A 17228-nucleotide genomic window follows, 5' to 3' on the forward strand; every position below is an offset into this window, starting at 1 on the left:
AAAGGGAAAACAATAAACATGAAACGTGTCAAACCAATCTGCTCAGTTTTCTTTGATTGCTATATGCTACACTCCCTCAGGTTGTGGCTTTTTCATCTCTTCCGACTTGAAACCTTACTATTTTTCAATTTCTTTTTAGGATGTAAGTCCATTAGACATTTACTTTAAAAAACACATACACATATCTTCACGTTTACTCTGTCGTCAGGAGCCAAGACGCTACACATAATTAGCATTACGATCCGACATTGCTCTACATCTCATAAACGGGAGAAAAACGCTACAGTCAATAACCAATTGCCAGCAATAAAGAAACCCTTGTTCCCAAAAAATAAACGAATCCCCCGAGTAAATCACTTATCATAATAAATCACTACTTTTCCGCAAAGGCACAGAAGGATGTGAATAATGCCATGTCCAAGGGGCATTCCGCTCTTAAAGCAAAAGGCACCGCCCTTTATAGCAACGAGAGATATCACCTTTCGCTTGCAAGACCACTGCTTGCTGATCAGGTTTTTATAAGCACAGGATATCCTTGCTTGATGAATATATCAAGAAAAATTAAGAGGATGTAAAAGCTATGATCGAACATGATACAAAAATTAATTAAATCGAACAAGGGAAAAAAATAAAAGTGCTGTAAATATATAACAAAATTATCATATAATTTTCAAATAATTTATGCAACAAGCAAAAAACTAATGTTATGGAATTTCCAGAAATTATAAATTATCAAAATGAACCATTTCAGAAAAGATACGTAAATGAATAACTGCATCTCCAAAAAAACAACAATGTTTCAAATATAAAAAAGAATTACAAATATCTTCAAGGTTGAGCTGAAATCTCCCGAACCTCGGAATATACTTTGAAAAATAGTGATACAATATGTATCTTTAAAGGTAATACCGAAAGAGAAAGTCTGGGTTTTTTCTAGGTATGCCGAGTGCGTATTAATCCTACGCACAAGAAAGAAGTAAAGCTCTGACATGCAAGCAAGCAAGCAAGCAAGCAAGCAAGAAGGCTAATGAAGGAGGCCAGTGTTTCGTGGCGTAGGAGGTTTATCAAGGTTAGTCCGATAGAGCTACCTCGTGCAGAGGTCAGAAGATGCCTTGGGTTCGATTTTGTCAAATTGTGTGTGTGTGTGTGTGTGTGTGTGTGTGACATTTACCCTTGCTCATAACTAAAACAAAGCATATAATTATCTTGCGGGAAGTAATTTTCACGCTACGAGCCCAATGATCAACCATGTCTACTGGAGTAAGTGGCTTACTTGTTCACTTTTCTCAATTATCTTTTACCAGCAGGAAAACATGCTTTGTAATTATAAATGCCTTCGACATTGTTTAAAAATGAATGCTGACACCAAAGTCATGCATCCGGATCGTGTTGTCTGCTTCTGAAGTACTTCTTCATAATCCAGTAATCACATTCCAACCAATACGAATATTTCGATCTACTTATGAACTGGTAATGAAGACTTCATGTACATTTAATAATACAAAGACAAAATAAAAATACATAAGCATAATGACACCAATTAATAGGACATGATAAACCAAATCATCATCTAATTACGAACAATAATAAATTAACGTTATTTTTTCATCGAATATGTAACACTCAAAAGAAAATATCTGGGCAGATATGGAATATAAGATAACCATTCATGAAATTCTATTTTGCTAAATAGTATATTTTCAATTGAAACAGCAAAATATTAGGAAAGAGAAGTGATGTTTTAAAATTTCTGCTGAAATTAATTTTCCATATTTTCAGCGAACTCATAATTCATTCTACAGACCTGATTTATCATTGAATAACCAGCGAATTAATATTAATTCACAAGTCGGGTAAAGGTTTCTATCTGAACAAAATATCGAGATAAAATGCTCTGAGGATCTAAACAAGATACTATAAAAAATTATTAAAAATTACTATGTTACAGATCTAGAGAACTTGAGAATATTCCTTCAGACGGACATTAAAGATCGATAGCTAATGCATAAGTTAATCATTATCTTACAAAAATACTGGCATACTATACAATATTACACAGGCTACCATGCATATGCATACACTTACTTAAATAGACAGACACACACACAAATATATATATACACACACACACATATATATATATATATATATATATACATATATATATAGATAGATAGATAGATAGATAGTTAGATATGAATATATATATATATATATATATATATATAGATATATAGATAGATAGATATGAACAACTACAGATAAAAAGGAAGGCCTCTTTCAAGAGAACTTTTACTTTCACATCGAGGGTAAATACATAAACCAATGACATTGTCTTTTCTTTTTTTTAAATTCTTGCCAAATGCTCCGCCTTCTATATGGGCCCAGAAAATTAGTCTTCAATACCTTTTTGACAGTAATTGTTACTCTTGTACTATTGCGCCAAGGAGAGCAACTACCAAATGGAGATGGAAGCACCGACATCAGAGAGAGAGAGAGAGAGAGAGAGAGAGAGAGAGAGAGAGAGAGAGAGACTTTAGGTAACCTTCTTTCAAAGCATATTTCGTGCAAAACTGGTTACCGTGCGTTTCTAATACCGCCAACGCACGACGCACATCCCCATTACCTATTTTTTTTTTTTCTTTATGAGAACAGGGGCTGACTCTGACTGTCAGGGGCAAATATTAAAGGTTGGTGTCACTTGAACGAGATGATCCTTTGATAGTAATTTACAATCTCTTTTTTAGCAGACTTAGTGAGAGTATCAGTAATTTACGCGGTCCACTTGTAGATACAATAATATAAACGTTATCACTAATTTGTCCTTAAAACGTTATTTGAATCGTTATCTGTAAAAGATGAAAAATCACATAAGTAAAATAGCACTAACGCGCAAAGCAAACCAATACATAAGCTTAATACATAAAAAAGTAATATTTTAAAAAGATTTTTTTTTATATCTGCGTAATACTACGGGTGAAACTTAAACTACTGTACTATCTAAATTTCTTCGAAGATTCCAGTCAGTAATTCGGGTAAAGATAACTTAAATTTTCAAATTAGGAGGTAGGACATCATATACATTACCTATGTTGCGTCCAACACATCTCATGACCGATTCTCACTTTCACCCAGGCTTTCATATGTCATGTAATTACAATAAGTTCCCATATTTAAAAATATCCAGTGATGTCCTTTCTCGTTATCCAAAATTATCTGTGTCACTTCATGCAAAAAAGTTTTAAGATGATGCGATCTACTCCATAATTCAATCTAAATAACTACATATGCGCTACAAATATGCATGCATGTCAGTCACTTGATAAATTTACGTAAAAACATTCAGCCACACCCGAAAACTTGACGACGCTGTTAAAGATAATATATGAAGGAAGATAAAATCAAGGATAAAAACATACTTTTAGGCAAGGACTCACAAATATACTAAAACAAAATATTCTAAGAACAAGGTCACAAAATAATACTTAGCAACCAAATGCAGCATTTACCTTATGATAAATAATCTCCAACCGATTTATCAATAAAAACAATTACCAGATACTTCGAGTGCCTTCATATCTCATGTCCTCCATCATTGAAAGGACGCAGATTTTCAGTTCAGTCTAGAATCCTAATACTAAAGACAAAAGATAACCTCTCTCTCTCTCTCTCTCTCTCTCTCTCTCTCTCTCTCTCACGTCGAGGAATCTATATCGTAAAACTAAGACGTGGCGTTTTGTTAAACACAGCAGAACAGGAGACCATCAGCAAGTGGCGTTTTCTTCAGAGTTCGTCTCTTAAACGAAACCGTGACCCTGCAACTATTTCTTTTTTTCAGTCGTGCATTGTCGCGTCGTGTTTATCCGGGGGATTTGGGGGTATAAGGCATGGCCAGGACCGTAAGAAGGGGCATTCTTGAAGTCGTGTGTAGCATTGATTGCTTTGGAAGGAATCGCGTGAGGTGCGTCGTGCGCTCTTCTCTCTGCATATTAAGAAATAGATGTATGAGGAGCTGCTCTCCCAGTTCACCCCTTCCTCCTGTCTTTTTTTTTTCCTTGGAGGATTAGATTATCTTGCTTTAGTTCAAGCTACTTATAACCTCAAAGCCACCGAAAATATCAAAGTTATTTCATCATTGCAAAAAAATGGGTTTCATAAAACACTAGTGACAGGCGTTTATCTACATTTGAATACCAAACTAACATACAGTATATATATATATATATATATATACATATATATATATGTATGTATGTATATATATATATATATATATATGTATGTATGTATATATATATACATATATACATATATTTATATATGTGTGTATATGTAAATATACACACAGTATATATAAGATATGTCACTGTCGTACCTGTTTCCTGGACCAGGGCTCGATTCCCCGGCCGACCAGAAGCTATTATCTTTGAGTTGATTCCCCCAAGGGTCTCTGATCCCGAGATACAGTATAAGAGAGAATCCGGATATCAAGTTTGTAAAATATATGGCTTTATATATATATATATATATATATATCTATATCTATATCTATATCTATCTATCTATATATATATATATATATATATGTATGTATGTATGTATGTATGTATGTAAAATATGTATGTATGTATGTACATATATGTGCGTATGAGTGTGTACCGTTGAAGGCGCGTGTTTTTTGTGTGTGCATATTTCGTGTGCATACAATTTGTGTTACCGCAGGGTAAACGAACATAAGCTGTTTTTGTTTGTTTCCTTGATTCCTTCTCTAACGTTTTATGATACAATTTTCTAGTGATACACAATCATGTCACATATATTAATGATTCATCAGTTTTCACACAGACACACACACAAACGCACACACTTCCTGTATTTATCCCATTCCCTCAAATTTCATTTATCCACTGATATACTTCTCTGTACCCTGACTTGCTTACCTCTCTCTCTCTCTCTCTCTCTCTCTCTCTCTCTCTCTCTCTCTCTCGATTTAGACAAGCCTCAAGGAGACAATGGTGAGGAAGATATTAATCGACTGTTAGACGAGCAAGTCTTTGAACATTTGAAAATGGGATGACGTGAAATTTCCAAGTAATCAAGATTTCCAAAAAAGGTACAAGAAGTTTCAAGGCAAAAATACCACAATGTGAAGCTTAAAAAAAAAAAATAGGACATGCAAGAAAATTCAGTTGTATTATTAAAAATGTAAACACGCACTGGATTACACATTCGCTAGCAAAGAGCCTCTTACACACAAGCATAGTACTTAATATATATCTATTTATATATTTGTATATAAATATATCTATTCATATATCTGCAACTTACCGTCTGGTTGGAGGGATCGAGGTAGCGTAGGCCGAAATATGCAGTTTCCATTAGATTGAGGTGTTGGAAGACTCTTTCCAGAAGGTCCTGTCCCGTTGTGGTGTCCTGCGGGGAAAAAAACAGACATGACGTCAACGGGGTGGAGTCCAAGTGCGTGGAATGGGGGGGTAACAAGGGGGGAAAAGGCAAAGGAATAGAGGAGATATCGAAGGGAGCAAAAATAATCGGAGGATAACAACAAGCAAACGTAATCGAACCAATAACTAGCAATAATGAAGGTAGTGTTTCTGGCATAACCGCAAATCATTTGATGAACAGAGATAAAATGCAATAATACACAAAGATTCTATCAAAGTAAATGCCCAGGATACAATAGCAAGAAAGTATAACTAGTCACATCATAGTGAATATATAAGAATCTTCATCTGAAATTTTTAGTAGACAAGTCTACTTTTCCTATTTAAAGAGTAAGTTACAGTTACGGGGATAAAGCAATATTAATATTTGAAAGCAAGTGAGAGTTGAAAAAACAAATATAAATAAAGAACAAAATAAAAGGCATAAGAAGACTAAGGTAATAAATGAAAGCTAGATTAACTGAATAAATAAAGTAAAATACACTGACAAATCCACAAAGTCAAACGTAACGGAAAGTAAATTTAATAAAAGAATATACAAATAATGAAAACATACCCGAGAATGCTAAGAGAGTGAGTCAGACATCCCTTTTGGAGTGATAAGTATCAACTTTATCAATGGCTTAAATCCCATATAAATGTCCCTCAGTCTATTTGTCGATGGTACATATTGTTTCGAATATAATCAACATATAATCAACATTCAAGGAAAGAAATCCGCAAACGAAAGTGTTAGAGAAAGTAACGTCAATCATTCTTACCGATTAAATGAAATTAGGCGTTAAAGAGAATTCACTGAAAGGTGTAGTGTTCTAACTTCATCTCTCGTACAAATACAATATACAAAAATGAAGGATTTCAAAATGGTGACATTCTTTAGAAGACAATGATCGTTTCAATCTTAAGTTTTAAAGAACCTTACGGTTGTTATAGGCTAGCGAAACGCCACTGTGGGTTCAGAGTTCGAGCATCAGTGCTAAAGGTTTCATAGTTTTTATAATTGAGCACAAAGAAAATCGTCCAAGTAACTAGAAATTTGGAATTAAAGAGGCCTATAAGTTAATTTGCTCAGTCCTAAGCAGCCATTGCCTGGTCATCATCCCTGGGTCTGGTGGGGTACTGATCACATGTGACCTATCCCTTTCCTCTGCCAATCATGAGTGAAATGTAAAAAAGCTATCCGTCATATATCAAACAGAAAAGTACGAGAGAGAGAGAGAGAGAGAGAGAGAGAGAGAGAGAGAGAGAGAGAGAGAGAGCAAATAATCTTGGGATATTTATTATTAAAAAAAAAAAAGGAAAAAAGAGCAAGCAGGCTTTTTCATCACAATAATCAATCCATCAAGAGAGGTTAAAGGAATATGGACAATTCCTGAAAAAAAATCAAAATTATTCGTCATAAAAATAAAAGAAAGAATACGAGACCCCAAAGATGGAACCGATACCACCAAAATATAGATAAGTCTCCATCAGAGGTCAAATGTTTTCTTGAAATATTGAAAAAATATTTTTTCGTTCTGTCTTCGACGGTACGAAGTATTTTTTCTTATCTATTTATTTTCTTAGTTTCCAGTTTTTCGTAAAAGGAAGATACGCACCCATAAAGACCGTTAACCTCGCCGCCATATCAAAACAAAATCTTATTATTGCATGAAAATATACGGGAGCAGAAACTTTATAACAAACTCAAACTCGCACACAATATATATATATATATATATGTATATATATATATACATATATATATATATATATATATACATATATATATATATATATATATAAATAAATATAAATATATATAGATACATATATATACATATATATATAAATATATAAATATAAATATATATATATATGTATATATATATATATATATATACATATATAAACACATATACATACACACACACCCACACACACACATATATATATATATATATATAAATATATATATATATACATACATACATATATATACACATATACAAACATATATTTATATATATATATATATATATATAATGTAAATAATACTCGTTGTATGCAGAAAAACATACTTTTATCCACTTTAAGAGGAAGCCTTTGAAAATTAAATTGCCACAAATTACCGGTGGCTTTAAAGAAAATAACGTAATCCACAACCTTCTCCCCCAACAAGAATCTATTAAACTATCACTAACATCTAATTACAGATTTCTAAATTGACTTGAACCACATCTGAAAGAATATTTGATAACCATTATTGACCGAATAAGTTCCCAATTACCGTCGAGTTCATGGAATCTTGAAGCAAGAGCAAAAGCATCCATCAAAATCACGAAAGAGGTCAGCTGGAATTAACCCCCATTAAGTGATCAACACGACCAACCCCGACTGACCTCGACAGTGGACTGGCAGCATTTAGTAGGTCATATGGAAAAAATCTGGCTCCAGGATGGAAAGCGAAAGGATCGTTTCTTTAATGATGGACATCAATAAGGCTTTTTGCGCATGAGCCCGCCTCTAATTTCATGCCCTTCATCTGTGTAGATCTAAGAATTCAAGGGAAAATATATTTGATATTACCTCGACCTTATTGTAAAAAAAAAAATTTTTTGTTTTTCTTATTTACTTATTAGTGTTTTAATGGGAAATTCATATCAGAAGGTAAATAAAGTTTATATATAAAGAACTTAAACTTACACGGAAGGACAACGTAATTTGCTTATTTATTAGGTGTCACAAATAAGTTACTGATTTCAAGAATTCATATTCTGAGGTGGTGTTATTAAGTCTGACAGGTGAAATATTTTTTTGAGTTTCATCATCTCATTCTAATAGGTTGGATTATGACAGGATATATGAATTTGGGCCAGAAGTCCATGCACTGGGACCCAGGAGGCCATTCAGTTCTCATTTTCATCAGTTAAAGTATGAGGGAAAATTTAAGAAGCTGGACAGCAAGATGGACGAAAAGAAAAGGGGACGAAGGTCTATTAGAAGACTAAAAAGTGGAGCTGTGGACCTTGAGTATTCAACAGAGTCCTTCAAGTAATGCCAACAGTGGACCGTTTGAAATGCACTGATGAACCTACCGTACACAGATACTGGGCACCAAAATAAATAAAAGTATGGTAACAATCAAACTAACACACATCATTCAGCGTCAAGAAAAGGTTGATGAAAGATTTTCTAAGTTGATTTACGCAACTAATTATGCCCAGTTTTTATTATTTGGAATTATTTTGATGACTTCAAAAAATTATATTTTTTTTTTACCAGTACCGACAAAAGGAACCCTTGAACTAACTTAATTAGATATAACGAGTTCATTCAATCATCTTATGTTAATTAATGACCTATGTCATCTGGGTATTTATAAAGACTAATTAATAATTTTGGTTATGAACTCCTTTTCATCGCCTTGGACAAATGAAACCTTTTAGCCAATAAGACAAAAAAAAAAAAAAAAAAAAAAAAATCCCTTTTAGATAACAGTCTCTAGTCTCAAATAAATCAGTAATTTCAGTATTCTTTGTTAAATTTAATCAGAGAAAGGAATAATATTAGTCAACTTGGTCAAATTTGGTAAAAAGAAAACAAACACCTACGTGGTCTTTAGTATAGAAACGTTTAAAATACTTTTTGCGAATAATGTTGGAAGAGCAAAATGAAGGTTATTTCATAAGAACTTAATGCTAAAACTCAACCTATTGAATTTAATTAGATACACTAAAAACACACAAGAATTATAACCCAACCGACGGAAATGAAGTCACTATTTTGATCTTAAACATTAAATTCATTTACAAACAATAGCACTGAATTTACAATTTTGAAAAAAAAAAAAATACACACAAACACTGCTTTCTAACATTGACAACAGCAACAAGGTTAAACCAAAAACTGATACCAATATATGATTGACTTGAATAAAACACCATACCATTTCTAACAATCTTGGGTATTAAAAATCCACATTTATATTACGTTGTAATTCTAAAAAAAAAAAATACAGGGGCTTTCACACTTTTCACAAAGTTTCTCTTTAGCTGAAGAGGCACTGTAAAATATGCGAAAGCTCCTCTATTTCTTAAATATACAATGTATATAACTGGATTTTAATACCCAACATATGATAAGTTAATCTACAAAGTGGGCATTACATATGTACCTACATATATACATGCATTCATACATATATACATATATATATATATATATATATATACACATATGTATACAGTATATATATATATATATATATATATCTATATATCTATATAGGACTATAAGACCTTTTCCTAATTTCCTTAACAGAAGAAGAAGAAGAAGAAGAAGAAGAAGAAGAAGAAGAAGAAGAAGAAAGAGAGAAAGAAAAGAAAAGAAAAAAAATACATAAACCAAACAAAATAACAAACAATAATTCACAAATATTTTTCATGGGCCCGATTATAGTTAGCCGATTCTGAATTAAAACAGATCATATTTAACTTTTATCTAATGAATAATCTGAATATATGGACACAGATAAATAACGCTTCAAAATTGTCAAGACAAAAGAGGAACTGGAGTGAAATATGGAAAACCAGACAAAAAAAAGCATAACAGGTAGCAATGGGCTATCAAACTACAAGGTCGCTTTAATCTTTATTAAATGGAGAGAATTGGACCTAATTGCCTTGGGTGTATACAGCTTAAATCCAGAGTGATTATGCCAAATACGGCTTAGTGCCATGTTAGGATGCGGGAGGGCCACTGAGGCCACTGAGCATTAACTTTTCCTATACTCCCCCCCCCCCTTACCCTAATTTCCACTTTCGCTTGAAGACAAAAAGACCCGTGAGGCCAAAAAGGGGAGGGGGACATCTTCAGGTACAGACGAGGGAGGGTCCCGTGAGCAACCGTACCCTTTGTTCCAGTCTTCTTCAACAGTTATCTCAATTTGCATCCCCAAAGGATGAGCTGAGAGAGAGAGAGAGAGAGAGAGAGAGAGAGAGAGAGGGAGAGAGAGAGAGAGAGAGTGAGTTTTAGATAATGAATAAACTCATTAAAACATATTCATAATTACAAATATCAAACAATATCCGAGTTATTGATGTCAAATTGACCATACCTTGTGAATAATTAGAACACATATTTGAACCTACGCCGTTCTTGGATTGGAACCCTGGGCAGATACACATAATTTCCTGTGTGTTTCAGGTATATTCCAAAGATAGATGGAGCACAGTATCAATTTTTTTATAGTTCAATAACTGAAACTAGAAATATCAATTATAAAGCTATAAAACATACAGGCATACACGCACACACATATGTATATGAATATTATATATATATTATATATATATATACATACATTAGTGTACGCGACCCGTCATAAAGTAACTGCTAAATATTTAGATAGATATGCACACATACGCATCCCACTCTCATCAGGGTATGACTACTCTTCTCCTTCTGCCCAAGGGATGGGGACTACTGAGCGTGACCGAAAATACATAAATAAATAAACATGTGTATGTATATGTATTGTATGTGTATATATATATATACATATATATATCCAAAAGTTTTTTTTTTTTCATTATATGGGGGAGATTACCGTTTAACATTTTCCCTTGAAGAGGGTAACACCAGAATAGATCAACCTTTGGCAGTCCTTAGATGGATGATTGATATGTAGTCACTCTTATACTTAACCTTAACAAATGGTGACACCTGTATGCAGGTGGGTTGAATTGTGGCTGATGGTTTCGAATAGACCACAGTCGCAAAAATTCTCAGCTTTTGCATCGACTGATCTGGCCAATGAGCTCACTGTCTCACCCCTTGCTTGCAGGTGCTGCAAGGCCGTGTTTCAGTGAATTCATTCAATGCTGTGCATGATTTGAGCTCTGACCCAGGACTATGAATCCTCTGAGGCCTCCTGCTGAGCTATAACAACTCAGAGAGAGAGAGAGAGAGAGAGAGAGAGAGAGAGTGAGATGAGAGAGAGAGAGAGAGAGAGAGAGAGAGAGAGAGTCTATAGTCAAGCATGAATAAAAATAAGGTACTTGTATATTCCTAGCTATGCTTGTAACATGAGGTGTGTTGTTTGTGTAGTTTCATTTAATAGTGTTTTTAAACCAGCATATCTCAAAATCAAAGCAGCTCTTAGGGAGTGAACAAATCCCTTAGCAAAACTAAATGAACATATTTCATTTTGTTTCCTCCAGCAGAGATTTTAGTTAATGTCTCTCTCTCTCTCTCTCTCTCTCTCTCTCTCTCTCTCTCCAATAATGAGTTTCTTACCGTATCTTTCAGTCTCATGAAAATTTACTACTTTTGCTCCGTACCCTTCCTCTTCAAAAATAACTGAGTTTCATGTTATGTTTCAAAAATATATTCTCCAAACATAGTCCGAAACACAATTGTGATAACATTCACCTTTCAAGAAAAGACTATTTACATCTATACACAAGCATTAATCCGGTACGCAAGGGACAACAGCGTCATATATCAAATTCAAAGTCATCACTGTTCTCGCAGAAGGAATATGAATACATATTTATACAATTTGCAATTTTTTCTCATACACTTGCGATATAGATCCAGACGAGGCAATGCTAAAAAGGCCCCATCTATCTGCGCAGGACCATCAAATAAAAAAAAGTCGAGAATCCCAAATCGAGTATCATATACAACCCCTTTCAACTTCATGTGATAAATCCTTCGAGTTAATCATGAAATCAAACAACTTCAATTTCCAGGTTGTCGGGTGGAGGACCACGTTTTTTATCTTCATCCTTCTCCGGCCCTTTTCTCGCTTCCTATTTGTGTGTGTGTGTGTGTGTGTGTGTGTGTGTGTGTTTGTAATAAGAATGCCAATTTCTTCTTTTTGCATATTTTCATGATTACTACTATTACACTTTTTCTTTCTATAATGATAATACATACAATGCTCACATTATTATGATATCCACATAATAAAATTATCATTACGATATCCGTAACATTAAAATGTGATACCATTCAGATAGCTGCAATTATTATTCTTAACTGACATTGAAATAAATTCGTCATCTTTTCATTCAGGTAAGTGAACGATATAAATACCTCACCAAGACAAGAGAGTAAGTGCAACTCTACCTAAGAAAGCTCGAGAGAGAGAGAGAGAGAGAGAGAGAGAGAGAGAGAGAGAGAATATCCCAACAGCCCGTACATTCATCAGGTGATTTAAAAATAAAGGAAGACAAACAATAACATTAACAAAACATGGAACAGGCTGTGCCATGTCTTTTCAGAATCGAAGCTCTATCATACGAGTAAACTTTTTATAAACACAAGCTGCCTATTTTTAAATAGGCCACAAATACCTTTAAATATCGAATTCACTCTGCCACTGAATCATAGACTCATTGGGAAATTCCTTTTATGATAAGTATTTTAGTACCCCACCCCAGACAAGGATTCGAACCTTAGCTTTGAGTAGAAATAAATGTAAACAGTACAATTTTCCTTTATTTCTATCCGACGCTAAGGTTCGAACCCTTATCCGGGCATATGTTTCAAGGAGTTTTACCTAAGGGTCTGTAATCCCGTGTAAGAATGAATTCGATATTAAAAAGTATTTGTGGTTTATTTAAAGAAAAAATAGACAGTATATATAAATTATGTATGTGTGGAGAGAGAGAGAGAGAGAGAGAGAGAGAGAGAGAGAGAGAGGCAAACTCACAATTCAAGTTTATTAGAACTGCAGAGTAATGTCGTACGGCGACCATTTTGGTTTACAAACGGGAGTCCGACTAGGGACATTATCGGACACTCATATCAAATTTATATTCTGGTACCGCTTTGGGATACTTGATCATAAGTCTATTGGACTGATAAGGAGTAAAGTTAGAGATTGAATATTATCGTCAGGAGTGCAAATGAGGTGCATAAGCCATAGATTCTTGGTTAGCACTCGTTCAGAGTTAGCACATAAAAAGGGGGTCAAAATTTGTTTGTTAAGTGACGAGGTGCAGAATCGGGGAAATTATGCAAATTGTCTTCTTTCTTACTATTTATCATTTGATTTTATTTTTTTCTTGAATTGGCAATCAGCAGACTTCCTGCAATTTCCCATCGAATACTAGCCACTAAGGATGGCTACATATTTAGATATACACACACACGAATACCCCTCTCAACCAGAGTATGGCTACTCCTCTCCCCTTCCCAAGGGAAGGGAGAGCTCAGCTTGACCGGAATAAATACACACACTCACTCAAATATATATATATATATATATATAGAGAGAGAGAGAGAGAGAGAGAGAGAGAGAGAGAGAGAGAGAGAGAGAGCCACTTGCTCTTTATTATAAATGGGAGATTCTCAGGCTAAAAATCTAAAATACCCATATGAATATCCCAGTTTACATCATGATATAAACGTTTACCATTTTTGAACAAATTTCAATTTCTGACCTATTCATCTTCAACGTTTGGAACAAAATTATAAATGATAATAAGTTATTTTCTGGAGAGAAAAAAAAACCAAGAAGGATCATTTATCTTACAACTAAAATTCTATACAAGAGTACACAGTACACAAGAACATCAGTAACATCCACCTATTCTAAATGGTATGATATTTTCTCTCTCCTTAGGTCGTCTTGACCTTGACTTCAAAAGGTCATGAGCAGTTCCATTTATGTCAATCAAGTTATACCAGTTTACCTGGGCGTCTTCTATTTTTATTGAAGGTGACAAAGCGTTTAAACTTCCGCCGGGATTATCATTGACATCGAGGTAAGAATGGTAAAAAACAGGCATTTTCATTATTATTGTTATTATTATTATTACTTGCTAAGCTACAACACTAGTTGGAAAAGCAGGATACTATAAGCACAACGGCTCCAACAGGGGAAAATAGTTCTTCAAAAGAGTAATGTCAATTCAGGTCTTTTATTGTCACCACTTTTTTCAAGTTTCCTTCTTAAAACAGGTTCTCCCTACCGCTTCCTTTCATAGCATTCATTGCAAAAAACAATCAGCAATAACTTCACTATGAACTTTGGTTGACCTACCTCACCAGGCAAATAACTAGACTACAAATCATGAGGCATCGATTTAGGAATTGTAGGAAAACACTTGATAAAATCAATTGATACAATAAAATATTTTGCAGCAGTTATTAGATTTGGTAAGGAGCAAAAGCTATTTTTAAATCGGAGAGAGAGAGAGAGAGAGAGAGAGAGAGAGAGAGAGAGATCAGATCTATATCAGGGACGTAAAATGTTCAGTTACAACAGGCAAGTCTCATATAAACGTCCAAGCAACAGACTCACTTTGGAGAAGAAGATACTTGATACACAACACATTTCAGACCTACAACTAAATAAAGACGAGGAATACAATGAGAGAGAGAGAGAGAGAGAGAGAGAGAGAGAGAGAGAGAGCCTTTCTTCTTGATGTCACTGGTGTTTGTTTACACAGAGAGTAAAAACTTTTAATGGTTTCGTGCCTTATATTAATTTTCGCTAACGATGGCACCTCTTCCATATTAATGGTTTATCCTGAAACTAAAAAAGACCACATCCTTGTTATTGTGATCTTTTGTATCCAAAAATTCACGTCGAGTTGCCATTCTTATAATGCAAGAAATTATTATTCATGGGTGTAAACACTACAGTAGTCTTGATCACAGACACAGACAAAAAACACGCGCTTATATACACACACACACACACACACACATATATATATATACATATACACATATATAATTACATATATATAATATATATATATACATATATATACATTATATATACATACATATATATATATATATATATACATATATATATATATATATATATACTGTATATATATTCTAACTTTAGGGTTTTGTAAAAGAAAATGATAATATATGGACAGGAAACTAAAATACCTATTGCTTATATTCACCACAGTGCTTATTGTTTTCAAGTCAGTTTTGTCTTTCATAAACATTTACTCGTTTATCATAATTATAAACAACTGAGAGAGAGAGAGAGAGAGAGAGAGAGAGAGAGAGAGGAAAAAAAATAGCATTTTGAATTGTGGTATATCGTCTGTCAATACTCGGGCAATATACTTTACCCGCCCTTGTTGAAGGACTCCAGTTCATAAATCTGGCTCCTCAAAACAGAGCCCATAAAACAGACCACCACGCCCTTGCCACCGCTGTAATACCCTGATCCCCTGTATACAATCAGGCAGTCGCGACTCAAGACATACAAGAATATTGTACAACAGCAGCGGTGGAATAGCACGTAACTGAGCACAATTAGTTAAGTAACAAAGCATCGATAAGAGGAAGTAATGCCACCAGCAATATTGTCTTTTATTACTTTTCTTAATCACGAAATGAAGTTTCATTAATTTTATTTTTCAACGACAGCAACAATTGATATGTAAAGGAAAAATTCCAAGGTTAAGATTTATGGATTGAAATAAAAATCTGTTAAGAATCATGTAATAGCAAAAAATAAGTTTGTTAACGAGGACTGCTCAAAGATTGGATTGATATTGGGAGAAATGCCATGAAAGCAAGGAATTGTAAAAAATAACACTTTCAAAGAAAGACCAAAATTCATTAAAAGTATAAAGGAAGCCCAGCAGTATAAGATTTTGACATCTAATTACGAAAAAAAATTATTTCACATTGCAAATTGATCTCGTCGATATTATACGGAAGAACTGAGGGCTGCATACTGAGAATTTAATACAGTCAATAACAAAATCAATGAAATACAATTTTACAGCATTATAGTAGGTAAAATGTGGCTCGAGAGAGAGAGAGAGAGAGAGAGAGAGAGAGAGAGAGTTCAAAGCTATCTAACATAGTTCAAGTAGAATTTATTGCGGAAAAAAAGTTTTTCAGCTGTATAGCCAAGTTACTTTTGTTTTTATTTTGCTGAGCAGTAATAGGTATCAGTAATAACTAAACCAACACTGTCCATGATTATATAAAGGACAACATTACTAAACCCACTTGTCTAATTTTAAAATACAATAACCGATGTGTAAGTAAGTACACACTTTTACATCCATGCATATATAATATATATATATATATATATATATATTTAATATATATATATATATACACACATATATATATACATACATACATACACACACATATACATACAATATATATATATATATATATATAATATATACATACATACATACACACATATAAATTTATATGTATATATATACATGTATATAATATACATATATACATACATAGATACATGCATATATAACATATATATATATATATATACACATATATATTTATAAACTTAAACCACCTCAGACTAGGACAGAATCATTGACTGTGCAGAGAACCCATAAAAAGTCTAAACGACTCGACATTCAACTTTGCACAATGCTGTGTAGGCCACAGGTGGGCGATCTCAAATATCAGCAAAGATCGGGCTGAAATTTGAGCACCCTGAATGGCTAAAAAACCTGATTACATGAGAATATTAACAACAGCAATCAGGAAAACATCAATAAACGTTGTATTAAGGGGTGGTTTTAAAGATTGTATATATATATATATATATATCTACATATATATGTGTATATATATATATTATATATATATATCAAATTAGCTGCTTTTCGTATTTTTCATTATAAAATGTTTTAGTTCATAGCAGCATATTAACATAAACGATGGATCAAAATGACTGGTTGAAGTTAACCAAAATGAAATAATTAAATACTTATGAGTATTTAAGTAAATCAATGG

At 33.5% G+C, this 17228-nt stretch overlaps 1 protein-coding gene across 5 annotated transcripts in view; it reads right to left on the reverse strand.

Annotated features, from left to right (window-relative positions):
* LOC137631735 (band 4.1-like protein 4) overlaps positions 1 to 17228 on the reverse strand; it is a 773040-nt gene that overhangs the window by 534999 nt on the left and 220813 nt on the right. For all 5 annotated transcript variants that reach the window (XM_068363632.1, XM_068363631.1, XM_068363630.1 and 2 more), the window contains exon 3: positions 5329 to 5433. In XM_068363632.1, coding sequence (XP_068219733.1) covers positions 5329 to 5433 — 105 coding nt within the window. The remainder of the gene's footprint in view (positions 1 to 5328; positions 5434 to 17228) is intronic.

This window comes from Palaemon carinicauda, chromosome 40 (genome assembly GCF_036898095.1).
Source record: "Palaemon carinicauda isolate YSFRI2023 chromosome 40, ASM3689809v2, whole genome shotgun sequence".
Taxonomy (NCBI): domain Eukaryota; kingdom Metazoa; phylum Arthropoda; class Malacostraca; order Decapoda; family Palaemonidae; genus Palaemon; species Palaemon carinicauda.